The following is a 17256-nucleotide window of genomic DNA, read 5'->3' on the forward strand; positions in this document are numbered from 1 at the left end:
CCAAAATGAGCAGAAAGGTCTTTCATGGGTCCGCATGAAGATATGGCAAGTTATTCTTGTTTTATAGCTCTTTGTTTGTTTAAAAAAAATTATTCAAAAAAATTATATAAAAGTATCGACAATATATGTATGTATATGCTTTATTTCTAAAACTTTTTGGGGACAAATCCTAAGATTTTAATTTCAGTTGTTTGATGGGAGAGCGCTTGAGACACGCCTGTGTTGTATTACTTTCCATTTAGAGAAACCAAAAAGAGTAACGCAAAAATCGATCATCATCCCATGCTTATCCCCTTATAATCTTTATCCAAATTGGTCTCTGCACGGTGGAGCGACGGCAGTTCGGATCTCATCGTTCATTATTACAGCATCAAGTGCAAAAAAATCAATGTTGATTGGTAGTTTTATTATTGAAATCACAGTTTTGATTGCTCAGCTGGGAGATTTTAACTAATTATATGAATGTAGGAGTACAAGAAAGTGAGTTATTCGAAAGAGCTATGTATGTGCATATGTGTTGGTGTATATATGCACGTAGGAATTAAAAATAAAAAATTAAATGCTCCACCAGTTTTTTAATGATTTTATTTATTTTCCAATTTATTTGCCACTGAGAGCTGTATAGTGAATATTTATGTTGATATGCGCATATGCCCGTATATAAAGGGTTGACCATCGGCTGATTTATATTCAACTCACCTGATATTTTGCTACTAATTGAACGCTTTCTTAAAAGTGACCGCGATTACTAAAAAGCTATTTCGGACGAGAAACTTTTTTACCTCAATGACTATGTGAATATCTGCATCTGGTGATCGAACTCTCACGTAATTGTCAAAAACCCAAGTTAACCAAAGAGAGTCGTAGTTTGATGAGAGTTGAAAGTTTATTGCCAATCTTAAAGGGATGGCGCCATTGACTGTTTTTGCGAAAATGCTGCTGAGAAAGCCATTTCTGTTACAGAATCATGAACGTGGACCATTTTTTACTTCAGCAAAGTTGCACACCCTGATATGTAGCGCATCAAGAAATCGCTGTGTTCGATAAAAGTGCTCTCAGCCGTCTTAGCGAACTAAATAATTAAAAAAGGCAGAAAAACAATGAACGATATTTTTGAGGAATTTTTACAAATTTTAATCAACGCACGGCCTACCCTTTAATTGTGTTGAAATTTTGTTGTGTGAGCAATGAGTAAATGGAGAAAGTTTTTAAAATATTCGACTGATGTCTTTATGCGCATGCGTGCAGTTTAAGCGACTAAGGTGTGGAACAACAACACGCATTGGTAAATGAGTGCCAAGTGACAGTGGCTGAAAGTGGCCGTGGTTGAGATCCAGCGCCGAGTACTCGCAGTGCCGGTACTGGGCATGCCCATGCTCATGTAAGCATAGAAACATATGTACATGCATAAATATGTGTGCGTACTTAAGCGAATGCATAAATGTGCTTTTTTACTGCTTAAGTTGAAGACTAATAAGTTTTTGGACGTCCGATGGTGTATTTATTCATTTTCAGGCAACAGTTGACTGTTGACTGTTGTAGGTATACTGGTACATACATATGTACTTTTTTAGGTATGTTGTTGTGAAGATATTCAAATTTTTAAACTGACATTTGCAACCAAGTGATATTTTCAGTTGAATCTTTATCCAAGTGACGAGTGGACGTTCGAATAGATGAAATGTCAATGGTGTTAATAAAAAATGTAATAAATAATAAAATAAGTGAAAAGTGCACAAAGTAAATATATGTAGAAAATATTTTCCATATAAATTTTGTGTTTTTTTGTAAACGTTTTATCATATTTAAGAAGTGTCACATAGTTTACAACAACAATTTCGTAAAAATCATTTAAAAAAAAGAAGCATTACAATGAAAGCGAAAGTGGAACGCAAGCGAAATCAGTGTGACATTGAATTCTTAAGTTACCCCGCCGCCGCTGGTCATACTAATAACGGTTATGTTAGTGATATTACCCGTATTCGAATACAACCATTTACTAAGTGGATGATGGTGGCAATTGTTTTTTATGTTTTAAACTTGGCCAATTTGGTGTTATGCAATGTAGCCATAAATGATGGACAAACCTCAAATTCGCTTAAGTATGCGAATGATTCATTTGCTGGTTTAGCGAGCAGTGCCATTTCATTAGAAAACGCTTCCCCCTTGGTCTGGTCGGAATTTCTAGAGGATTATGTATTGAGGTAAGTTTTGAGGCTTGACCTTGAAAAAATATTAACTTAAGTAATGTAATTTGTATGTAATGTATAAATGTAATTTGATGGACGTCAATATTGAATAAAGTCAAAATCTGCATGTAATTTAGATTGCATAGGCTTGAAGTATGAGTTGTAGGTATGTCTCTTAATAAATTGAAATTAGGTCTTGTGAAATTAGCGATGGATTAAAAATCAAAACGATTATTATTATTATTTAATTACCTCTAATTTGGTATACCATTTGTTTTGATCGGTTAACGGGTTCTCCAGATATTAGAAGTTTTTTCATCTACATTGTTATTTTTAATCCAAAAACGTTATTTGGCGATGTATAAGTATAGAAAACTACATAGCAGAAACAAATTACAATATGTCTCATAAATCTTTTCATATGAAAATATTTGGTAAGGTCAAATATTTCGAAAGTAATGCTCATATTTATTTATTATTATAACAAAACAACCTCAACCCAAACTTGATACTAAGCTGATCTCTGAGACACAGCACGCCTACACTAAAGGGAAATCGACTCAAACGGCACTTCATTCCCTGGTGCAAACAGTGGAAACTTCCCTTCACAATAAGTAGTACTCTCTTGTCGCATTTATGGACATAGAAGGTGCTTTTAATAATATTGAACCCATAGCTATTTTGTCTGAAATTGCAAAATTGGGTATTAATTACTCCATCCGAAAGATGATCGAACAAATGCTCCAAAATAGAATAATCACTTCAGAGCTCGGGCTAAGCCGCGTAAAAAGGTACGCCGTCAAAGGCACTCCTCAAGGCGGAGTACTTTCACCCCTTCTCTGGAATCTCGCTATAAACAGTTTGTTTCGAAATCTGGAAAAAGCAGGCTGCAAGGTTGTAGCCTATGCAGATGATATTGCTCTCTGCGTGTCAAGCAAACACCTGAATACCCTCACTGAGCTCATGCAATGCTCAATCAATATTCTGCCAAAATGGTGCACCGAATGCGGACTAAATGCGAATCCAGCAAAGACAGATCTTGTTCTCTTCAATAAGAAACAACAATCTCCTCCACTGCAAACAATAACTTTAAAAGGGGAATCATTACTTCTATCAGATTCAGCTAAATATCTAGGAGTAATTCTAGATAGGAAGTTGAGTTGGAAATTGAACATTGAAAACAGATGTAAAAAAGCTTTCATAGCTCTTTATACTTGTAAGAAAGCTATAGGCAAAACCTGGGGTTTTTCACCTCGGATCATTTATTGGATATATACCTCGATCATCAAACCGATACTCTTCTACGGTGCGGTTGTATGGTGGACACCATTCGAAAAACGGTGTAGAGTAGCCACAATTGATCGAGTCCAAAGAACAGCCTGCCTCCTGATAACAGGATGCTTAAGTACAACACCTACTAAGGCTCTAAATACGTTGTTTCACTTGTCCCCTATCGATTTGGCTGGCAAAGCGATTGCAGCGAAAGCAGCGACACGCATGAATGCTATATCGAAATGGAATAAGTATCTTGGCCATTCGGCCATACTGAACAGGAACACTGTTATCTCTTCCGACATAGACTATCATGTAAGTCTTCCATCACCACCCTTGCTATTTTCCTGTTCACTCCCAACTAGGGAAGAATGGAAGGCAAATCTTACCGAAATCGATGGCCCTCTGATTATATATACAGATGGTTCAAAACAAGACGATAAAGAGGGATTTGGAATCTTTTCCAATTCCTTTCACATCAATCTATTATTTAGATTACCCGACTACTTTAGTGTATTCCAAGCGGAAGTATGCGCTATCTGGTATGCTGCGAAAACTCTCTTAGAAAAGAGAATATCACTAGAGGATATCCGCTTTTTCACTGGCAGTCAAGCGGCCGTTCGAGCACTCAGCTCCTCTTATACCCACTCAGATGTGGTTCGATCCTGTCTCTTATCTCTTAACGAAATAAGTGTCCAAGTTATCTGGATACCGGGTCACAGTGGATGCGAAGGTAACTGCAAAGCTGATGAGCTCGCAAGAGCTGGAGCTGCGCAATCAAATGTTAGTAACTTACCCACAACCCACACTCCGCTCTCAACATGTAAAATGATCATTGATCGAGAATTTCACAGCATTGCTGATCGGAGGTGGCGAGTGGAAACTACTTGCGTTACGACCAGACAAATCTGGCCATCTTACAATCTGAAACAGACAAAAACCCTTATAAGTCTTTCGAAACACGAACTAAGGCATATAATATCTCTTATCACCGGCCACTGCCTTTTGGGCACTCATGCACGTCGGCTCGGGGTTCCTCAAAACGACCTGTGCAGATACTGCGAGGACGAAGGTGAGGAAGTATCGAGCAGGCATTTGCTGTGCAGTTGTCCCGGCCTAGCCGGAAGTCGACTCGCCATTCCAGGCTCTCCAACAATTGACAATCTTTCAGTACTCTCGGACCTGAAAATCGAAACTGTCATAAAATTCTCGAAACGAATTAATATCTTTGACCAAAATCTATAATAAAAATCTCGGTTAGGTGGGGAAATCATATAATATAATGAGCTCTAAGGCAATACAACGGACCCAACTTGCGGTCTATGTGGCACTCCGATGCGGGGTCACCCTTAAACCAACCAACCAACCATAACAATTTTTCCGCCCTTTATGAGAAAAAAAGATATTAAAAAAATAAGTTATATTCGGCATTGTTTCAAAATGCATTTCACATATCAACAAAATAAAAGATCAAGTAAATGCACATGACTATTTTTATGTTAATTTTTGGTGTGATCACTTGCGGCACCGATTACCGATTGTAACCTCCTGGCCATTGTTGAAATTGGTTTTTTTAGGGGATATTCCAGTGGAATCTTTCCCATTCCCATTCCTCTTTGATGCATCGAATCAAGTTGTCTTTGTTTGTAGGACACCTTTTTGTCATTTTATTTCTCAAATGCGACCATAAATTTTCAATTGGATTGACAGGAGACTCCGGTGTTCAAGGAATTGCACTATGGACAGGAGTATATACGACTTTCGAGCAATTGTGTAGCAACCAAGGCCAGCGTATGTAAGATTTGTGCTGGGGATCATTGTATTAGTATAATTTAAGTAATGATTTATTTCGATCTTCTACATCAGTGAGTCCAAAGTTTTGCAAACTTCGTTTGAAATTGTTATGTGAAATGTCTAAATAGATTTCTTTTGTCATGAAAATTGAAATTAAAATTTGAAAAGGTCGAGCCAAGGAGCACCAGGTTAAAAATCCCATTGTATTTAAAGCTCTGGAAAAATGGTAGATAGTCAAGGAGGGAAGGAGAAAAGTATCAGAGAAAGAGATAAGAAAGAATAGAGACGGAGATAGAGATAAATTATTTGGCAAATCTGTAAATATCCTCCTGTTTCAGAGACCGAATATTACTTATTGTCACAACATCGGATCCCAAAACTCGTAGCCGTGCTCTAGCAAAAGCAGGACACTCACAGAGAAAGTTCTCAGAGATATCCACCTTCTCCAAGCACGACAGGCACATTGGGTCCTCAATGATTCTAATGGTGGTCATATGCTGACCCCATAGGTTGTGTCGTGTAATGATACCGATCATCAACCCAACGTCTTTCCTTCCAAGTTTTAGTAGAAAGTTTGACAGTTTTCTGTTTGGACTTGTCACAAAACACTTTGCAATTCTGCAGCGTTCTAGACCGGACCATCACTCATCGGAACTGATTCCGATTATTGGCTCTGGCCCTTGTGGGGGAACCGCTGATCCACGGTTGGCCAATTCATCGGCAATTTCATTTCCTCGAACACCGGAATGTCTTGAAACCCATCTAAGTACAAGCCTGTTTTGTCTTGCGACAGAATTAAGCTTCTTCTTACATTCGTGAACAATCTTTGAGGTTTGCTTCGCGTTCTACAGGGCTTTCAGTGCAGCCTGACTGTCACTGAAAACTCCAATCTGTTTCCCGCTCCATCTCCTCTCGATTACCCATTCGGCTACTTTCAGGATGGCAAAAACTTCCGTTTGGAAAACAGTTGCCATTTCCCCGATAGCATAGTGATACTTATTACTATCGCTTAAGCACCATTCGGCTCCAGACCCTATTTCATTCTTGGACCCATCGGTAAAGAAAATATCCGTCAAATGCAATCTGGATTGCTCCATTGCGTGCCATCAAATTTCTCTCCAAATTAAACTGTGGGTAACAGGTCGTCTTTAGGTGCCAAAAACAGTGGATCTTTTGTCATGCTGTCTTCAATAATTTTAATTTCCCCCACACCTTTGCCACAAATAAAACCCCATACCATAACACGTAGCTTCCCATGCTTCAGTGTGGAAATAATGTACTTGTTTGTAATGTTTTTATCGGATTAACCCAACCTCTGTTGAGTCCATCGTGGTTATAGAGCATTATTTTGGTCTCATCATACAAAAACAACACATTAATGCCCAACATAGGTTAGAGCAACACAAAACATATACAGTAGGTTCTGTTTTTATGCGGTAGATACGTTCCACAAGAAACAGAATAAAAAAAAAACAGCATAAAAAAAGCTACTAGTTCTATAGTAAAACTATAGATACGTTTCAAATGCTAAAACCGCATAAATCTGAAATAATCGCATAAAAAAGGGCACTAGTCCCATATTATTACTATATATTAGATACGTTCCATAGACCGCATGAATCTGAAATAATTAAATAAAATCGCATAAACAAAATATTGTATCTTTGAAAATTATATCTTTATATATCTTCCATACTTGTAGGGTTAGCATTTCTGATGTAATCTGTGATGAGTTTTTGCTTAGCTGGTTCAGAATCTTGTTTATATGTACAATTCCCGATAGGTCGACATGCATTTTGTAATTTAAAAAAAAACCGCACTATTTCAAAATCGCATAAAAAAAAGCCGCATAAAAACAGAACCTACTGTATATATAATATTACAAAAAGAAAATAGTTTACTGTTAAGTACCTGCGGTTTGTTTATTGATCACAGGATCTAATAGAAGGCGATATCAAAAAAACAAAAAACAAACGCCTGAACTTGAACAAATGAGTAGTGGAGCAGGTAACGCAAAACACGCGATCAATTGTTTTATTCCGCTCCAAGCTACGTTTAGTTACTGCTAGTAGCTCAAAGTACTAGTCAAGAAAAATTGCTACCCTATAGCGTCACAAATAATAGACATACATATATAAATAATAAGTCGTTAAGATTTCAATAGATATCAAACATTTACGTTTTTTTTTTTAATATAAAAAGTAAGAGGGTTCAGGAACAATAAAAAACATAATTTTCAGTTCTATTTAACCATACCTACAACTTGCAGGATACGGACGTACCGAATTTGCCGGTTATATTTTCAGTGTAGCACCGCAAAACTGCATACAAAAAAGGCATCTAACAAAACAAAAATGATCACTGCTCAAGTAGCAGCTATGGGAGTAGTAGAAGCGCAACAGAAGTACAACTTCTGGAGTACACTTGAATAATTTCGCAAATAACGCTCCGGGAAATTGCAACGACAGAGAATAGTGAACAATTTTTTTGACTAGTACTCTGAGCTACTAGCAGTAACGAATCGTAGCTCGGAGCGGTGTAAAACAGCTGATCGCGTGTTTTACGCTACCTGCTTGTACCTATCTGTTCAAGTTCAGAGTAGTAGCGAGAGCAGAGCAATGTTTTCAGTTAATGCAAGCCCTGCTATACAACATTACATTGTGAAAAGAATTGTGAGACAAACTGTATGTGGATTTCCGCTTATTAGCGGCCAATTTTGCGTTGGAATTAGATGGTCTGGTTCTTTTGTAAAAAAAAATCAAATATTGAAATTCTGTTTCGGGTCTAGTAAAGCAAAACAAAAAAATATTATTCTTTAAATATACAAGGCGAATTGAATACATATTCTATCACACTTGCAGGGTTGCGTAGAGAAGCGGACATAAACTTAGTTCCAATTAAATTGGGTTACAATTAACGCTTAAATTGCTGAAGTGTTTTTCAATGGCAGTTAGCTGCCTGTTTGAACATAATCTCACAGTGCGCTGTCTCACTGGCACAGGAACATTCAAAGGGAATAAATGGAATCGCTGCGCTATAGAACATTTGCGTCTGGTTGGACGACGACATCAATACATTTCAACCTTTGTTAGCTGAGGTCCATTTATTATTTCCCGTTCAAATTCTTCTGCTACCAAGTCCTCGCCAGAGGAGCTTCCGTATTTTATATGGGGCTTAGCGGAGATAAAGTTGTCTATTGCTTCCTCGCATAGACCCTGCCCTTCTTGTAGATTTTTTTCTTAAACTAAATATCAAGATATCTGTCACCTAATAATATTTCAATAATGCATTTCTGGCATTCGAATTTTCTTACAAATTTGACCCAGGCTTAATTGTTCCATGAAAGAAAAATAACAATTAACCTATTTAATTAAAACTGCCTAGTCCTTTTTACGCCATATATGCATACAGAATTACTGTTAAGAGAGTAGTGGTTAGATCTATGTTTCATTTTGGTATCACTACCGCTCAAAATATGGCCCCGGGGCACCTAAAATGTGTTTTACAGGATCCAGTTATCCACTAATTTTTAATTGTAAATTAAATTCAATCGCTAATTGTAACTTTCCCCATTAGTAATTAATCGTGTACAGGAATTTTGAACAAAAATTACTACTTATACAAAATGCAAAAGCAGCGCTCGAGGCGATGCAGATCGCAGGCGTTTGTAGATAGCGACAGAGAGAGTGCGTTAAGGGGAGAAGTTAACTCTTAGTTTCAATGTTCCGCTACGCAATATGGCGGAAATATTCGGATGGAGGTTGCGTGTTGTTGAAATGTAGGGTTTTTAAGTTTCGTAGCTTTTCGCTTGAATACCTATTTTTTAAGTTTCATAGCCGGAGGTCGATTAATCCTAAAAACTTCTTTTTTATTTCATTTTGAAGCACTTAATAAAAACTATTAATAAACTCATAATCGATATTTAACCATTGTCCTACAGTGTAGCGGGTTTTTAGTAAATATAACCATCCGTTTTACTTTCAGAAAGGGAAAGAGAAATTATTATTACAAAAAATAATTTATCCAGCGCGGCTTATCATATCGGTACCGGGTTCCATTGTATGTCTCATTTTCTTACCTCATATGGGTATGTCATAGGTTTGGTCAAACGAGTTCGTCTGCAATCCCCAAGTGGCGACCTATCGAGCAAAATACAGTAACGTCTTGATAACCGCTCCGTTATCTGAAAGATGGCAATAAAGACGTCTTTAAACCTTAAAAAAATAAATAAATAATTTGCGCGTGCACTTCTGTTAAGTGTTTGGCCGAGCTCCTTCTCCTATTTGTGGTTTGTGTCTTGATATTGTTCCACAAATGAAAGGGCCTACAGTTTTCAGTCGCCTCCGAACGAGAGGAGATTCTTCTTGCAGAATACGCTCGGATGTTTGTCATTGCTGCCGACTGGCGACCGCTATTAGAAAAAACTTGTTCTTTTATTTTGCTGTTTCATGCACGGGGATTCTAACCTACGCACTCCCGAATGGTAGTCATGCACCAACCAACGCCACCGTCTATTAAACCTTATAAAATCGAAATATGCTGACGCATGTTGTGTTTGTAAGAATTTCGGTCTGAAACACAACGGAAAGTGTGGTACCAGTTTCATATATCCATTTGGGAGTTCATTTATTTAACGCCGTTTTCGATCTGTCAATTGTCTGCTTGGAACTTTCTGCCCAAACAAATTCTTTTAGCTATTGAATCATAAATCCAGCCCCTTTCCTAATCAGGATTTCTCCATAGAATACCTGTTTGCCAATATCCAATTGCACAACAAATTTCTCTAAAGAGAAAAAGCTCCTCATAAAAATCATCTGCTGTTCGAAGGTCCCTTCATTTGTGAAAATAAATTAATACGCACACCACAAATAGGTGGGGCTAATTATTATTATTATTATTGTTATTATTACGGTGTTAGAATATTAAATTTCCAAATTAAAATTTTCTCTTTTATTGACTTTTTGCAGCCAATCAAGTCCCAGTGCTCGTACGTCAAAAGATCTTCCATTTATTCCCAGCCAAAACGATATGTCTATGATGAGCCCGAACATGCCAATTGGTATGCAAGGACCGTTAACTTATCATTCATCGGCCTACAAGCGCCCAAATGTCTATATAACAAAACGCATTGGTGAAGCGGTTGAATTGGAGCCACACATGCGTCCGCCCGTTCATGTAGTGAACCCACAATTTCGACCCATGACCAATCAAATGATACAACAGCAACAAATGCAGGAACAGCAACGTCAACAACCGGGGTTTTTCCAACAACTATTTGGTTTGGGGGGAGGAGGCAGCAGCAGTAGTCAACCGGTACGGCCAGTGCCTGTGCAACAGCACCACCCCTCACCACCGGTACAACATACCGGTCCACAACCACCATTTCGTGCCGTAACCGAAAATGATTTATATTTACTGGGCGCCATAGAGAAGCTTGTGTACCGCGTTGATTACTTGGAGAGTCGCATTCGTCGTGCCGAGCAGTTAATCTACTATTTGATGGCGGGGAATAATCAGAAAGAAGGTGATTAACATAATCATTCCTACATATAATTATTTTTTTTTTTTTTTAACTTTTAACTAATATTAATTACAATTTCAGTTCGTGATCCTTGTCCAACGAATTTTACTCGCATCAGCGACAATTGCTATTACATCAACAGTCAGCAGCAGGTGAACTGGAAGACCGCAAATTCTGCTTGTAAGGGGCTCAATGCACACCTCGCTGAATTTGAAAAGGTGTCGGAAAATGAAGAGATAATGGCTTACATACTAAATCAACCTCAACACCGTGGTCGCGATTATTGGTTAGGCGGCTTGAACCCTGGATTGCTTTGGATTTGGTCAAATTCAGCAAAACCCGTTAATCCTAATATGAATCTTACGTCAATCGCCATTTTACATGCCAATAATACAGAGAGCAATACAATCGATGTGGATGGTGATGATAAGGATAAAAATAAAGACGAAGAAGATTCTTCCATCAACGAAAACATTCTTAACAATACCGTCGAAATTGAAGGTCAGGGTCGATGCTTGCGTCTCTCGTATAATCCAGCGAAACACATTTACAATTACTACGGACAGGAATGTACTTCGAGACATTATTATATCTGTGAAACTGAGGACAAAACGCTCGATAATAAGATTAAAAAGATCACACGTGAATTAAAATTATTTGATTGATGGCAGAATTACAGGAGCATTCTGCTGTTAAAAGCCAATAAAGATTCTTGTGATGTATAGCCATTCACTTTTCAAGATCGAGTTCACAATCTTTGGTAAATTTCTTCTAGAAATATTCTCGGAGAGCGGTCCATGGCGTAATAGGTTTACGTATGTGAAGTGGTTGACCAAATCTTCTATTAGTGCTAAGGGTACGACAAATATTTTTTTAATTGTATTTGAAACTCAACCGTGGATTGTGGACTCGATTCGAAAGTACCATATTTTATTAACGCTAAAAATTTCTAAAAATATTACTCATACTTATTTATACTAATTTATAATTAACTTTATTACATTCTATGTAGAGTTTTATCGATATGAGAAATAAAAACCGATAAAAATACGTTTTCTTATCCCATTAGACATCTACTAAACTGTTATGACCTTAAAAATGTCCGACAGACGATTTTTTCATTTTCTCGACCAAACTGGTTCTAATTATAAGCACCTAGTCTTTCTTCAACGTCAGTTGTTTGAACGAATCTAGGTCCGTAGATTTGCATAAGAAATAATGGCGCACAATTTTTAGGCTATCATGCGAGAATTCAAATTTTCAAGGACACATTCACACGGTATCGCAGAGATCAATCTCAATCCGAATATTGTGTCTCTGCTCTGGAATCGTTGTTGGCTTACTCACAAAGACTTCACTTTTAAAAAACAAATATTCCCCAATATCCCAATTTCGTTATTCCCGCCTGGAGTTTAGTGCATGCACTAAATTGTCTGTGATGTAGCAAATTTATTTTTCCGGCCGTAGCCGAGGGTGTTTGTGTGTAAAATTCCGATTTTAGGTCCAAGGATATACATATTTCCAATATGGTCATTAGACATCAAAGTATTAAGAGAAGGGTTTTCTAATGCCGGAAGCCCTCGACAGCCAATGGTAAGATTTCAAGAATTCAGCCGAAGTGAGATCTATTTGATTATGATATTTTTGAGAGATAGCTAGCTGGCTCCTAAAAATAGATTACGGTAGCTGTCACTCTACTTTGTCACTGTCATTGCCATTTAACTCATTGTCTTGGGACCTGCGGGTCGTTTCCGTTTTGCTTTAACTGAGGGAATTACCCTTTTGTGGGTTTGGGAGCAACAAAGCTTTTCCGACGTTCAGCCCAGACAAAAAATAGCCCAGTCGCGAACGAAGTGCTCCGGATAACTGGTACCCTCCGGTTCTATCTAATGTTACCTGTGCATACTGACCTCTGCACAGGCGGACCTCTCTTGTCCGACACTCGTGGGACCAAAAATGAATGGTCTGCAGAGCAGACAATAGAAAGGGTCGCCAAAAGACAATAGGTAGATGACCAAAAGCATCCAAACTTTAGTGAGGTTCCAAAGGGCGACGGTGAGATATTGGCCATCATGGACAAGTGAGAAGAGGAAGAAGCCATTTCTAAGAAAAAATGGACGTGGATTGATGAGGCTATTGCCGAAGTGTACCTCCAGGTCCTAGAGGGACACTCCGGACCTCCTCCCATTTGTCATGACACAGGCTAGGTAGAGCTAAACTCATCGCCTGCGAAGACAATAGGTCACCCACATCGAAGCGGTCAGTAAGGATGAAATTCCAAACAGGCCTCGAGCTCGAGTTTGGATTCCGGCCGAGCCAGCAGAGCCAAATAAAATAGCGGAGATTTTCAAATCCTGCAATAGAGACCTGCCAACCCATTATTGGAAGGTAGGTAGAATAGAAGAGCCAGTAGAAGGTAGGCGACAGGTGCTGCTCATCCTCAATGGAGAATCGCTAGCCCCACTGGCGCAGAAAAACAACGTCGTAAGGTTCGGGTTTGTTGACGCACCCATTCGAATCTATCGCAGAGGTGAAAACCGATTGGTTGTAGGTGAATTCAATGCGCATCACGATCTTTGGCATTCAAGCCGGCCAAACGATCGTAGGGGACAACTACTGGCAGAGCAGATAAACGATTCGACATTCAACACTGTGAACGACGACGCCCCCACTAGGGTAGTGGGCAATTGCAGCAACTTCGCCACTCTTCCCATCCCCACTGATGTGCGCGCAGGCGAACGCGCATTCCGCAAGGTGCTCGCAGCTGCTGCGGCGGCTCGCTTCATCCCTGCTGGAAGGCTCAAGGTCATTCGTCCTAATTTCCCAGCCAAAGCAGCCAGTTTAGCAAACGAGCGTGACCACCTACGTCAGATAGATCCAGGGGATCCCCGCATAAGGGATCCCAATTTGGAGATCCGGCAACCGGTAGATCAACATAAGCGGACTAAATGGGTTGAGTATCTGGTGTGAGTAAGCTCTGGTCTACCGTTAGGTCGCTGTCGAACCCGACGAAGCACAACGACAAGGTGGATATCACCTTCAACAGTTGCACTTCGTCGGACCCGAATAGATGCGCGAGCTATTTTAGCCGACTTTACACTGCATCCTCCGGCCGACAGAACCAAGCGTCGTGCCACCAGACGGCTGCACAAACTGACGAACGACAGTGCGCCACTTACCTTCTCCAGTGATGAGGTTCAGGGGGCCACCAACAAATCAAAATCATCAAAAGCGAGCCAACGGACTGAACGCGCTGATGTTAAAGCACCTGGGACCATTGGGAGTAGAATGTCTCACAAGGGTATTCAATCTGTCCTTGGCCACTCTCATCATCCCTGAGAAGTGGAAAGCAGGGAGAGTGGTCCCACTACTGAAACCTGGGAAACTCGCCAACCAAGGGGAATCTTATCGTCCAATAACTCTCCTTTCTCCAGTAGTGAAGACACTTGAAGCCATCCTACTCCCACTCTTCACGAAACACCTGGCCCCAGCCCCACATCAGCACGGTTTCCGGTGAGTGCATAGCACCACTACTGCACTCACCGCCATAAACGCCCAGATAAACCGCGGGCTGAACCAAAACCGCCCCTGCGAGAGGACTGTCCTAGTAGCGTTGAACCTGAAGAAGACCTTCGACACGGTTAGCCATTCCACACTACTAGATGATATTTATCAGTCGACACTTCCGCTAGGGCTGAAGAAGTGGTCCGCCAACTACCTGGGCGGTCGTCACTGAATCACTCGTCAGTGATCAAAGCAGAGGAAGATTAAGCAAGGTGTACCGCAGGGTGGTGTCCTTTCACCCTTGCTGTTCAACTTCTACATCTCGAAACTCCCCCAACCACCAGAGGGAGTCTCCCTGTCATACGCTGACGACAGCACGACAATGGCGTCGGGCAATGACATCGATGGCTTGTGCTGCAAAGTGAACAACTACCACACCGACCTTTCTCGCTTTTTCGCTACGAGGAATCTTCAACTTTCCCCCACTAAGTCCACGGCGACCCTCATTACCCCCTGTACAAAGGAGGTCAAACTGCCTCTAAAGGTAAAAGTCGATGACACACCGATGACGACAGTAAACAATCCCAAAATTTTGGGATTTTCTTCTCTGCGCACACTACCGCTATAGCCACTAAAGTCCAAAATCGCAACAAGGTTCTCCTTGGGGCAAAGACAAAGAATTGTTGCTAACGGCATTTAAGGCAATAGGCAGGCCGGTTCTAAACTATTCTGGGCCTGTCTGGTCCCCTGGCCCCAGTGACACGCAGTGGATAAAGCCACAGACATGCCAAAATACTGCTATTCGGACAGCGACCGGTTGCCTACTGATGTCCCCGCTTCAACACCTGCACAATAAGGCACAGATGCTCCCTGTAATGGAGCACAACAAACTGCTCAGCAAGCAGTTCCTGTTAGGACGCTACCGCAGGTTTCACCCTTGCAGACACCTGTTTGAGCCAAATTCTTTAGACGATTTTGGAGTTGAACCACACGTTGTTGCGCTGATAGAAGCTATACTTGCCAAAATAAAGGTAACGGCTAAATTAGGCAGCACTACTCTAAGCAGACAGGTCTGCAGAGGGGGTTGTTATGCTAAAAAGGCGAGTTATGCTAAAATCATGAGTACGGTCCAAAGAACAGCTTTTTTATGCCTCTCTGGTGCTTTAAGGACTACCCCAAACAAAGCGCTGGAAGTGCTATTCAATTTACCTGCACTAAATCTGAAAGGGGAACACGCGGCCACCGCCTCGGCGCTCAGACTCAAAAGTATGGCGCTATGGAAAGACCGGTGGTTTGGTCACGCTTCTATTTTGCACTCTCTTAATAATCACAAACAAGAAATATATTACTCTATTCCTAGACTCACCTTCGAAAGGATCTTCAAGACGAGTATACCGTCAAGAAGGGAGTGCCGACACCAAGGCCATGGAGAAGGGGGGATTACATTTTTATACAGATGATTCCAAGCTAGACGGTAAGGTTGGCTACGGAGTTTTTTCTATCAGGCAGAGGTTCCAGCTATAAAAGAAGTGGCTATATATCTAAATACGCATGCCGTACCAAAAACGACTATAAATATATTGTCGGATAGCCAGGCGGCCATTAAATCAATGAATGAGGCTATACTAAGATCGTAGGTTGCACAGGAAACTAATAATAAAAAACAATATTATCCAAGAGACCAATAGGTTATGCAGAGATGAAGATATATGTATGTGTAACAGCTAGGCTACTATGGTCGCAAATAAACAAGAAAAGGACAAAGGAATTGCTTAGTCTCTCAACAGACTAAGAGTTTTCTCCCATGAATATTGCAGAAGTTGCAGAGATGAGGAAGAGGAAGAAACAGTTGAGCACTTCCTTTACAATTGTCCAGCTCTAACTAAAATCAGAGCAGGTTGTCTAGATAAATACTTTTTCGATTCTTTTACAGAGCTCTCTGGCGTGGGGTTGGGATCAATTCTACGTTTCATAAGAGCCACAAAATGGTTCCACGAAGGAAAGTAAATGGGGTTCCTGTGCAGCGCAATGGTATCACAACGGATCTGTAAGGTATAAGTGAGTTGGTCGTACAGACCGACTACCACTATAAGGTACTTTTTTCCATACAACCCTGTGTTTTCTGTGCTATTGACAATCACTATTACGAATGTAAGGAGGAACGTCAAAGTAAACACTAAATAAAATGGGCGCCGGCAAAGAAAATAAGTATTAGACATAATTCTAATAATATGTTTGTTAGATTTTATTAATTATGTATTAATATTAAAGAAAAAATGCGTGTCTACATAGACGCTTTGGCCTGTTAGTGCTTATTATAAAATGTAATAACGAATTTCGCCTGCGTATTGCTACCATAAGTTTCGCAACTTTAGTAGACGTCGTTTACGGATTTCCTCCAGTTGTTTATTACTAGCAGCAAGTTGCGCAATTAAATCAACTATATATTCTCTTTGTTTTTCCTTCATATCGTTAATAATAATTAAAAAAACCCAAAATACTAGAAAACCAATTTCTATGAAGAAAAACCTTCAATTTATTGTTAATCCTTTACGCGTCGGAATAAATTGGATTAAATAAAATATGTTTATAACAATATAGACTTTATTTTTTCCTATATTTAACTTGAATAGAATAAATTATAATTTTTTCCCCCTTCTGCGTTTCTAAAACAAACATTATTTATAAATGAAGTAAGTTTGTACAAAAAGTTTTTTTTTAAGGATTGTTTAGATTTTTGCTGACGAATTGATTTAAAAACAATAACAAGACCATACAAATTTGTAATGCTTTTGAATTCCGTACTATTCAAAATGTTTATCTTGACAAATACAACATTTTTTTAAGTATTCTAATATTTTTGTTTAGTTTATCATCCCTGCTTGCACAAGTAGTTATTGTTTATATAAAAACTGCGTGATAAAAAAAATATTTACAAACATTTATCCACGCTACCTAAACACCACCGCAATGCAC

General features: G+C 39.5%; 1 protein-coding gene across 1 annotated transcript; it reads left to right on the plus strand.

The window, feature by feature from the left end:
- Nucleotides 1-1862: 1862 nt before the first annotated feature.
- Nucleotides 1863-11807, plus strand: LOC128871738 (uncharacterized). Its single transcript, XM_054113761.1, has 3 exons — nucleotides 1863-2204; nucleotides 10223-10779; nucleotides 10858-11807. Exons 1-3 carry the CDS (start codon nucleotides 1873-1875, stop codon nucleotides 11439-11441), a joined length of 1473 nt encoding a protein of 490 aa, XP_053969736.1. The 5' UTR covers nucleotides 1863-1872; the 3' UTR covers nucleotides 11442-11807.
- Nucleotides 11808-17256: the final 5449 nt, after the last annotated feature.

The sequence above is a fragment of the Anastrepha ludens genome, chromosome 2 (genome assembly GCF_028408465.1).
Source record: "Anastrepha ludens isolate Willacy chromosome 2, idAnaLude1.1, whole genome shotgun sequence".
In the NCBI taxonomy this organism is placed as follows: domain Eukaryota; kingdom Metazoa; phylum Arthropoda; class Insecta; order Diptera; family Tephritidae; genus Anastrepha; species Anastrepha ludens.